The sequence below is a fragment of the Crotalus tigris genome, unplaced genomic scaffold (assembly GCF_016545835.1).
Source record: "Crotalus tigris isolate CLP2741 ecotype Arizona unplaced genomic scaffold, ASM1654583v1 scf7180000018954.1357295, whole genome shotgun sequence".
NCBI classification, from domain to species: Eukaryota; Metazoa; Chordata; class Lepidosauria; order Squamata; family Viperidae; genus Crotalus; species Crotalus tigris.
Genome location: NW_024097293.1, coordinates 424,771 through 435,797, shown reverse-complemented (window position 1 = coordinate 435,797; position 11,027 = coordinate 424,771). Strand labels below are relative to the sequence as shown.

At 43.6% G+C, this 11,027-nt stretch overlaps 1 protein-coding gene across 1 annotated transcript; it reads left to right on the top strand.

The window, feature by feature from the left end:
• The first annotated feature begins 1,815 nt into the window (after positions 1 to 1,815).
• LOC120314594 (vomeronasal type-2 receptor 26-like) lies at positions 1,816 to 6,443 on the top strand. Its single transcript, XM_039357858.1, has 4 exons — positions 1,816 to 2,617; positions 2,909 to 3,136; positions 3,900 to 4,026; positions 5,542 to 6,443. Exons 1-4 carry the CDS (start codon positions 1,817 to 1,819, stop codon positions 6,441 to 6,443), a joined length of 2,058 nt encoding a protein of 685 aa, XP_039213792.1. The 5' UTR covers position 1,816.
• The last annotated feature ends 4,584 nt before the right edge of the window (positions 6,444 to 11,027 follow it).

Genomic DNA, 11,027 nt, shown 5'->3' with positions numbered 1-11,027 from the left:
ACACCACAACCATTAAGTGCCATCATAAGAGGCTGCTAGACAAGGTTTATGTTCATGTTTCTTGTGTAGGAGATTACTTGTCTTCTAAATGGCAAGGTTTATAGTGCTGATGTTCTTAGTGCAGCCTCATATGTGGCACCAAGTACAGGTCAATTTCTGCAACATTAATGAACTCCATATCCCTCACCAGTATGATCAGCCAGGTGACTTAATCATTGGTGGGCTTACTTCTCATCTTCTGTCTTCTCTGAATTATGAAGCCTTCACAGACCATCTACCCATCTCTCAAATTCTTAATCTTCTGTAAGATATTTTAAAACATTGCTCGATATAATTGACTAATCCCACCTTTGTATACTTTGATATATAGGAAAACATTATTAATATGTTTAAGTGTTCATTTGTGTGTTAAATTGAAATAGATTCAATTTATAACTTCTATTATTTCTGTGATGAAAGGTTGTTGATTACTGTTCTCATTAATAGAATTTTATGCTGATTGCTACTTCAGAACCTTCCATATTAGACACAATTTGCTAGGCAATCTATTGATTTAATCCTTTTTATGTTATATCATAATTATTAATTTCTACTGGCCCTGAGCAACCTTGGAAAGAAGTGGTCATAGAAGTAAATAAAAAATGTTAGGAGTTTGTTCAATTGTTTGTGAGCATCAAATAAGAACAAACACATAGAGTGCAACAAGGCTCATTACTAAATAAACATGTACAAGTTGTCAAGGGATACTGTATGTACAGCTTATATTTATTTACAATACAAATAAATATTTATATTTTGGGGGATCAGAACAAACATCTGATACCATATCTACGGTCTTGTTTCCTCATTGTTTTCATGCTTCTTTTTAAGTTTTGTTTCTTTGGCGTTTAATGGCAGAGGATTCTTTTTCTTTTGTTAGGATACTTTATTGTCTTTGTTTTGTGAGTTTTAATTGTCATCAAAGTCTTCACTTTTTTGATTTTATAATACCTTGAAATATCTTCACTTGGATATTTTGCAATATAATTTGATTGGCTTTTCATTTTGGTCTTCCCCCTGGAAACAGACACAGATTTTCATGAAGATTATAAAAATATCATAGCTTTTGAAATACTAATATTGAACATTGCTATGACAGGGAACAAGTCAAGAAAGTGAAAGTTACAGAGTCAGATATCCCCAGTTTAAATAAAGAAACGATAACGGCTTGGATGTGCTATTCTCATTTCAGCGTTGTACCAAAGAATTATCAGCACATTCTGGCCTTGGTATTTGCTGTCAAGGAGATCAATGGGAACCCCAATATTTTACCAAATGTCACCTTGGGATTCCAAATCTATGACAGTTACTTCAATGAAAGGATGACCCTGCAGGGTACTCTTGGTCTTCTTTCTATTCGGGATAGATTTATACCCAATTACAGATGCAACAGGCAGAAAAATCAGATGGCAGTCATTGGAGGACTGGATTTTGATACATCCCTGCACATGTCATCAATCTTGATGAGCTACAACATGCCCCAAGTATGAAATTAGTTTGGTAACTTCACACCTCATTTATCTTTCTCCTTCTTTTAATCAAAAATTGTGTGGCATGAGAGAAATTTGTAAAATTTTGGCAACAGCCATGGGAGAAGTCCTGATGTTACATTTCTGTTTATCTCTAAATTAGGTTTCTTCATTAATGTAACAATGTACTAAATAAAAATCCAAATTTCATCTCTTGCACTTGCCAGAAATCAATATTCTTTGCCTTTTAGCTCAGTTATGGTTCCTTTGCGCCAGATGATCAGATTCAAGCACCTTTTTTTTACCGAATGGTTTCAAATGAAGCTCACCAGCATGCTGGCATTGTTGAATTACTTCTACATTTTGGATGGAAGTGGGTTGGATTCCTTGCTGTGGATAATGAAAGTGGAGAGATATTTCTGCAGAAACTCCAGCTTCTCTTTTCCCAAAAAGGCATCTGCTATGCTTTCTCAGAGAGAATCCCAAAAGCCACATATATAGAGGAATATATCAACATGATACCAAAGTGGATTCACATCCATCAACTTATAATCAAAAGCAAAGCCAATGCTGTTGTTGTCTATGGAGAAATATTCTCCATGTTTTCTTTACAAACATTAATTGGATTAGGTGAACTGCAAAATGAGATTCATTCATCTATGGGAAAGGTGTGGATTATGACCGCTCAGCTGGATTTTGCATCCACGTCCTATCAAATGTGGGAGGATACTCATGTTTTCCATGGTTCCATAAGTTTCACAGTTCCTTCGGGTGAGATTCAAGGGTTCAAATCCTTTCTCCAACAGAGAGATATTTTTCAGACAAATGAAGACAGTTTTCTGGAGCACTTCTGGACACAAACATTCCGATGTTTATTTCCAGATTCCAAGATGGGGAAACGTAACAGTGAAGCCTGCAGTGGACAAGAGAAACTGGAGAACCTTCCTTCCCTGGCCTTTGAAATGAGCATGACTGGCCACAGCTACAGCGTTTTCAACGCTGTCTGTGTTGTGGCACATGCTTTACATGCCTTGTATCAGTCCAAATCCAAACACAGAGCAAGAATGGAAAGGGAGAAACTGAAGTTTCAGGATCTGCATGCTTGGCAGGTGAGCCCTTTTCTGAGAGAAAACCATACTTGCAAAATAAAGCTCCAGAGAGTGATGTGCACCATTTTCCTTCCACCAAGCATATTTGCTTACAGTTTCATGTCCCTTCCCCACAACACGTATCATAACTGATATTGATGTTGCTGCACTGAATGTGCCATCCTCTATTAAGGATTATGGGGTGTAGTGGAGAAACTTGATGATCCGTGAATTTGGGGAAAATACCCTTCAACCTTTGGATGTAAAAACGAGCTGAATTATTTCTTTGTTTCTATGACTTTTCCAATGCAGCTGCATCCCTTTCTTCAGTGGGTGACGTTTAACAACAGTGCTGGAGAAACAGTGTTTTTGGGGAAGCACAAAGAGTTAAATGCTGGATTTGATATCACCAACTTAATCATTTTTCCAAATAATTCCTTTATGAGAGTGAAGATTGGAAGAGTTGATGTGATGGCCGCCCCAGGCAAGAGAGTTACCATTGATGGGAACAAAGTGGTGTGGCACCATAGCTTTCTCCAGGTGAGACGCAGGATGGATAGAAACTGGACACAAATCTGAGAGATGAAACAAAGTTCCAGTTATTGCTCTTTGCAAAGAATTGCAGTAAAGAACAAGGGGTAGTATGTGGTAAATAAGTGAGTGCAGAAGTGAATATCCAAGACAACCTGTAACTTTAAAGTAATGTCCTGTATGCAGCAAAATGGGGCAGTTGCGTGATGCCAGTGATCCTGTGATTATGGAGATGTTGCAACATTAGTAAGCATGTTGATATGCTGTGAGTCACTTTTTTCTGGTCAGTTGTAACTTCAACGGTGACGTTGAGGACTGTCTGTTCTACTGCTAATTGTATTCTGGCATTTTTCTCCAATAAAAGATCTCAATCTGAAACAATTCAGAAACAATAACAGCATTGAAGAAAAACATTTTAATAAATGTAATGTTCAAATTTTGAGGTCTTGAAACAAAAGAATTATTCCATAAATTTCTTCATATTTCTCAGAAATATTGATGGTCTAGCAGTGTTTCCCAAACTTGACAATTTTAAGGCATGTGGACTTCAACTCCCAGAATTCCACAGCCAGAAATCCTGGCTGTGGAATTCTGGGAGTTGAAGTCCACATGCCTTAAAATTGTCAAGTTTGGGAAACACTGGTCTAAGGATATTAATAGTTTGTAAAATCTGATGGTGAGGACAGTAGAACCATGCATTTATTATGAGAAATGCAAAATTATTTGTGTTATTTAGTTATGATTTGAATCCATGTTTTTTTCAAATGGACAGGTACCACCTGTTTCTGTGTGTAACCCAAACTGCCTTCCTGGTTCTAGCAAAAAGAAGAAGGAAGGGGCAAAATTCTGCTGCTATGATTGTTCTCCATGTCCTCCAGGCAAAGTTTCCACTGAGAAGGGTAAGAGACAGCACAGAAGAGCTTGGCTGCAATGCATCCTTAAGCTGCTAGCCTCTCATGCACAAGGCAGTTCTTTGGCCAGGGTAACAAGTTGTGTATCACCCAGAGAATGTTTATTCCAATTGGTGCATTTCCCTAATTCTGAACCCCTCCTGGCCTGCCAAGAAAGAAAGTATTGATCACTTTCCTTCCTATAGTTGTTCTTTGAAGAATTGTGGTCTCCCTGGTTAGAGTCTTTCCATAAGCTAACCTCCAAAATGTAATATTTACTGGACCAAGACCATTTTTCCACAGCTCATTTGAATTCAATGCCCACAATCAGTTCATCTCAACTGATAAGGAAGTCCTTTGCTTCATGGAAAGAATAGAAAGCAATACCAACAGCAATAGCAATAATTCCTAGACAACCTTCTCTAAGTAGTTTACAAAATCAGCATGTTGCCCTCAACAATCCGGGTACTCATTTTACTGACCCTGGAAGGATGGAAGGCTGTGAGTCAACCTTGAGCCGGTGAGAATCAAATTGCTGGCAGCTGGTAGAATTAGTCTGCAATAGTGCATTTTAAACACTGTACCACCATGGGTCAGCACATACAACAGCTGCTAAAATAATACTGAATACCCACATAGACTGTTATTTTCAGTTTAAAATAATTTAGACTTACTAAGGGCACCTTCTTACTGGCAACTCTTGTTAAATGTATATTACCCATATGTCACACATTGATTCTTTTTGCACTTGACACTTTCTTCTTGCATCTTCTGGTGGAAAGGAGGAAGGGAGAGAGAAAGGAAGGAAGGAAGGTAGGAAGGAAGGAAGGAAGGAAGGAAGGAAGGAAGGAAGGAAGGAAGGAAGGAAGGAATGGGAACTACAATTTTATCTTTCATCAACTTAAAAATGTCTGTCATTACACACCTCTTTCATAAAATTAAAAGCTTTTCAGCAGTTGAGCTGAGCAAAACTTTATTTGGCCTCAGTCTCCTTTTCTACCTTACCTCAACTGTAGCAAACCAAGCACAGCATAGGAAGATAATTAAATGGCACAAAAACAGGAAAAAGGTGGAATTCAGCTGGTTTCGCCAACTGAATTAAAAACAAAAAAGGAAAACCCACCACAACTACACTAGCAGTGATCATTTCAGAAGTGACCATATACTGTAGTTTTTCAGCCAAATACAAAATAGCCATACAGCATTGCAACCAGTGACTAGGAAGGAAGTGTATTCCCATCATAGAACAGAGTAGATAGTTTGAAACAAAATGTCCCTTGAAATGAAGCCCAGTTTTACTTTTATTAGGAGACATTGCTTTTGATATGCAGCAAGAAAGGATATTTGTGTCTGTATGATGGGGGGTGTCCTTTCTCAATGAATGGAAGGAGGTGCTGGATGGTGTTGTGTCCTAATAGGCCAATTTTCTGCTGGAAACTCTGGGTGTATAGATGATTGCAGAATTTTCCATAGTTACATTGTAAATCAGCTTAGTCTACTTTGCTTTGCACCTCTTCTTTCTAGACATGGATATATGTACCATGTGTCCAGAAGATCACTATCCAAACAAGAATAAATCTCATTGTATTCCAAAGACAATCAACTATCTCTCATTGAAAGAACCTCTGGGGATAAGCTTAGCTTTTTTTGCTGTTTTATTTTCTCTGCTCACAGTCCAGGTCCTGATCGTCTTCATTAAGCATCAGGACACACCAATTGTCCGTGCTAACAACCGGGATCTCACCTATGCTCTCCTCTTCTCCCTCCTACTCTGCTTTCTCTGCTCCTTTCTTTTCCTCAGCCCACCCAGAAAAGTGACCTGTCTCCTCCGACAAGTGGCTTTTGGATCTATTTTCACCATAACTGTTTCTTGCATCTTAGCCAAAACCATCACTGTGATTCTTGCTTTCATGGCCACCAAACCAGGATCTAGAATAAGGAAATGGATGGGGAAGAGACTGGCCATTTCCATTGTGTGTTATTGTTCTCTTTTTCAAATAGGCCTTTGTGTCTTATGGTTGGGAATCTCCCCTCCCTCCCCAAATCTAGACATGCATTCAATTTTTGGAGAAATAATACTTGAATGTAATGAAGGATCAGCCACCATGTTTTATTGTGTGTTAGGTTACATGGGCTTTCTAGCTACAATCAGCTTTGTTGTAGCCTTTTTAGCTAGGAAACTACCTGACAGTTTTAATGAGGCCAAATTCATCACCTTTAGCATGTTGGTGTTCTGTAGTGTTTGGGTATCATTTGTTCCAGTCTATTTAAGTACAAAAGGAAAATATACAGTCACTGTGGAGATCTTCTCCATCTTGGCCTCCAGTGCTGGTCTACTCAGCTCCATCTTTGGCTCCAAATGTTACATTATATTATTGAGACCCAATCTGAACAATAAGGAGCAACTAATAAAGCGGAAGTGCTGATGAAGTGTTTTATCTTTGTTTTCAACATGACATCCAACTGAAATGCAGAACATGAATTGGGATGTTGTTGAGCATTTTGGCCAAACTGTCCAGCATCCAAAGCAGACTTTTTCACAGATACAATGCCATAGGCTCCATAAACTTCTGAACTTTAGTGCTCTCATTGAATCCTGGTGGAGATTGTGCTGATTTATTCTGCCAAGATTCTGGGTTAAATTCATTTCAGAAATTCAGATGTCATTGTATGACTACCCTTGAGAAGGGAGCATATACTGCATTAGTTTTAATTTCCAACAATAAATACTTTTTCCCATGAAAATCCTAACCTGTATATGAAGGATATAGCTGGAGAACGTGTATGGATTTATAGGTAATACAGCATACTTGTAAGAACGTCCTGGCTGTGTTTCGGAAAAATCAAAACAACCAGGAACGCTGCAGTATCCAACAAAGTTTATTACAGTTTGCGGGAAGTAAAGTTAGCCCTGGGAGGAGCCCCCTCCCAGCATCCTAAATACAACGCGTGCCACGCCCCCAGTGCACACCCTAATCACCCCGTATAACCAAACCCCACCCATGCCACACCCAGCCACCCACCTCGTCAACACTCCACCCACCACCCGTCTCTCCGCGGCCCGTCAATCCGCACTTTGCATCCTGGCGTTCCAGAGCGTGTCAGACCCAAACCGGTCTCCCTGCCCCCCGAACCTCCAGACTCTGTCAGACCCAGCGTCTCATGTAAAACCATGTCTCATTGCGTCGCCGAATATGGCCCCTCCCACTCCGCGCATGGCTCTCCTCGTGAGGTGGTCACATGTCCATCAGCTCCCTACTACAGCCGGCGCCAACAGGGAACAGAACCAGCGCCGACGGTGCAGCTCGCCACAGCAGCGGGGCCGACTGGATCGTCCGTCGTCACACTGACGCCAGAAACAGGGATATAGACAGGTAAGTATCACGCTGGGTCTGACATTCGGCTCCCCTCACCACAAGGCTCCCTGGAATAGAATATAACAGGTCAATCACACCGTCGAGTCCATGCAAACAACATGTTACTTAATCCCCCCCCTCTTTTCCTTGGCTTGTGTAGTAATGTCTTGTGATATCTATGGATCATGGCAGGGGCGTAGACATTCTCCCTCTGCACCCAGGATGCCTCAGATAGGGGATACCCCTTCCATAACACCAGGTAATACATTTTACTGCCCCGCAGCTGTGAACCCAATATGTCTTGTATTTCGTACCGACCCGGGGTGATGGGTCCCGGAGGGTTTTCAGGGGGATCTCTTTCCACCGGCTTTAATAAGCTTACGTGGAAAACCGGATGTATCTTACCCAGCAGTTTCGGCAATTGGAGCTTCATCGTAACAGGATTGATGACCTGTATTATGCGGAAGGGTCCGATGTATTTTGGCGCCAGCTTCCTGCATGGTACCTGTAGCTTAATATATTTAGTGGACAGATATACCTGATCACCCACTCATAACCGAACTGGCATTCGACGACCCTTATCAGCTTGATGCTTTGCTGCCTGTCCCGCTTGACCCAGCACCCTCTTTACTGTGCGCCATACCTGGCCCGCCCGGGACAACCAGTCCTCCGATTGATGTGTGGGGGATTCTTGTGAGTCGCCCCCGTGTAGGGAAACCGGGTCATGCCCATAAACCACCTGGAAAGGGGTTAGTCCAGTGCTTTTATGTACCGCGTTATTGTAGGCCAGTTCTGCAAATGGCACGAAATCTACCCAATTCGACTGCTGGTAGGACACATAACACCGCAGGTATCGTTCAATTGCGGCATTTGCCCGCTCCACCGCGCCTTTGGTACATGGATGGTATGCAGAGCTCAACCCTTGTGTGGTTCCAATGCTTGCAAGGAAGCGGCGCCAGAATTGAGCCGTGAACTGAACACCACGGTCAGAGATAATCCGACGGGGCGCTCCATGTAGCCGGTATATGTGTTGCACGAACATTTTTGCCAACCTTCTTGCGGACGGCAGTCCCTTGCAGGGGATAAAGTGAGCCTGCTTCGAAAATAGATCAACCACCGTCCATATAACCGTGTAGCCCCTTACATTGGGTAGGTCCACGATGAAATCCATTCCGATGTCCTGCCACGGGCGATCTGGGTTGGACATCGGTTGTAGCAATCTCATTGGTTTTTTCGGGACCGCTTTCACCTGAGCGCAGACATGACACCCTTTTACATACTTCTCAATGTCCTTCCTCAAACCCGGCCACCAGAACTGGCGTCTCGCTAAATGTAACGTCTTTACAAAGCCAAAATGGCCTGCTAATTTGGAGTCATGGCATCTATGGTACACCCGATTCCTCAACTCCTGTGGAACACACAGTTTGCCCCCATACCAAGCCAAACCATTACGGTGGGTTAACAATCCGGGATTAGCCATTAGCCACGGATCTGTTAACAAAGCTGATTTCAGCTCATCCTCGAATGCCACCAATTTTGCACCTACCTCTACCCGTGTGGAGTCTGTGCTGCATGGAGGTATAACGGCCTGGACCATCTGCTCCCTCTTGCTGTCGTATTGCGGCAGCCGGGAGAGTGCGTCCGCTAGGAAATTCTTCCCTCCCGGAACAACTTTCAGATGGAACCTAAAATGTTGAAAGTATTGCGCCCATCGGACATGTTTAGGCGCCAATCTCCTTGGTGTTTGGAGAACTGTTAGGTTTTGGTGGTCTGTCCATACCTCGAAAGGGTGCTGTGCGCCCTCTAACAAATGGCGCCAAGTGGACCGGGCCCATTTCACTGCAAATGCCTCCTTCTCCCACACTGCCCACCGCCGTTCCGTGTCAGTGAATTTCTTGGAGGTATATGCACACGGCTGTAAATCGCCTTGATCATTACGTTGCAACAAAATTGCTCCAACAGCCACATCGCTGGCATCAGCCTGGACAACAAACGGCCGACCCGGGTCAGGATGTAGTAGCACGGGTTCACGTGCAAACAATCTTTTTAATGCCTCAAAGGCCTGCTGACAGGCTATAGTCCAGTCCAAAGGTTGTCTCGGGCGGGGTTTCCCAGCTATATGTTTGGTGCGCAATAGTTGGGTCAATGGCAGGGCCACATCAGCGAAAGAAGGTATGAAGTGTCGGTAAAAATTAGCGAACCCCAAGAATCGCTGAAGCTGGCGACGAGTCCTCGGGGCTTGCCATTCCAATACACACTGAACTTTACTAGGATCCATCTCTATCCCCGCTGCTGAAACTCTGAATCCTAGATAGTCAATACGTTCTTTGTGGAATTCGCACTTCGATAGTTTACAGTATAATTTAGCATCTAATAATTTCTTTAACACCGTACGCACCAGTTTTACGTGGTCCTCCAGTGTTTGCGAGTAGATGAGTATGTCGTGCAGATACACAAGAATGCCCCTATATAAATGGTCATGCAATACTTCGTTGATCAATTGCATAAATACAGCTGGGGCCCCTTGTAATCCGAAAGGCATCACTTTGAATTGGTAGCTGCCTAGCGGGCAGTTAAACGTGGTTTTCCACTCATCCCCTTCCCTAATTCGTATCCTATAGTATGCCTCACGGAGGTCTAGCTTTGTAAAGCTTTTTCCGACAGCCAAATGGGTAAGGAGGTCTTTCATCAGTGGCAGCGGATAAACCTGTTCTATACATACGGCATTAAGACCTCGGAAGTCTACACATAACCGTAACCCCCCATCCTTTTTCCCCTGGAACAATACGGGGGTCGCTATCCGTGAACGTGCCGGTTCTATGAAGCCCCTGGCCAGGTTCTTATCTATGTACTTCCTCATCTCCTGCAGCTCTGCGAAGGTCATCGGATACATCCTGGGCTTAGGTAATTTGGCGCCAGGAACAGGTTCGATGGCACAATCTGTCGGCCTATCGGGCGGCAAACTATCGCACTCCTGTTCGCTGAAAACAGCGGCGAGATCATCATATACCTGCGGGTATCCGGTTTGACCCCCCTCCTGTAACGTTTTGGAAGCTTCCACCTTCCTGTCTTCACTATAAGTCTCAGAGGACAGCGGTTGGGGACCCACTGCAAGCCTCAAATGACGGGACCCATCCGCCCACCAGATGGTCGGGGTCCATGCTCTGACTGGTGCTGCCCCCGGGCTGGTCCTGGTTCCGTCGAGGCTGTGGTCTATCCTCACGTAACCCGGGACGATCCCGTAACCCAATGTCCAACTCCACAGCAGCTTTGAACCAATCAGCCAAGCGTCCCACGATTCCCCTAACCACACATGCTCGACGTATGTCAGCATCCAGGCCGGTACGGAAGTGATGGATCAGCAGACGGTCTGGCCACGACCTCAGTCTCCCCGCCACCTTCTGGAACTTGCGGATATATTCTTGCACCGGCCTGCCCCTTTGCCTTAAGCCCACTAACTGGGCCTCCGCCCATTGTAAACGGGTTGGATCCTCGAATCTCGTTTTTAATACGTCGAGGAAAAGGCCTACATCAGCTAGCTCCCTAGCCTGATCGGTGTATAAATCAGCGGCCCAAGCAGCAGCCTCTCCCTGAAAACTCGCCATCACCGCAACCACCATTGCCCAACTGGACGAGTAGAGAGTAGTATAGCGG

Excerpts from the sequence above, each read along its gene's own strand:
- LOC120314594 (XM_039357858.1), top strand. The coding sequence starts at position 1,817 with ATGGTTTCAAATGAAGCTCACCAGCATGCTGGCATTGTTGAATTACTT. Across the intron at positions 3,137-3,899 it reads GGCACCATAGCTTTCTCCAG|GTACCACCTGTTTCTGTGTG; the intron begins GTGAGACGCAGG and ends TCAAATGGACAG. Across the intron at positions 4,027-5,541 it reads CAAAGTTTCCACTGAGAAGG|ACATGGATATATGTACCATG; the intron begins GTAAGAGACAGC and ends TCTTCTTTCTAG.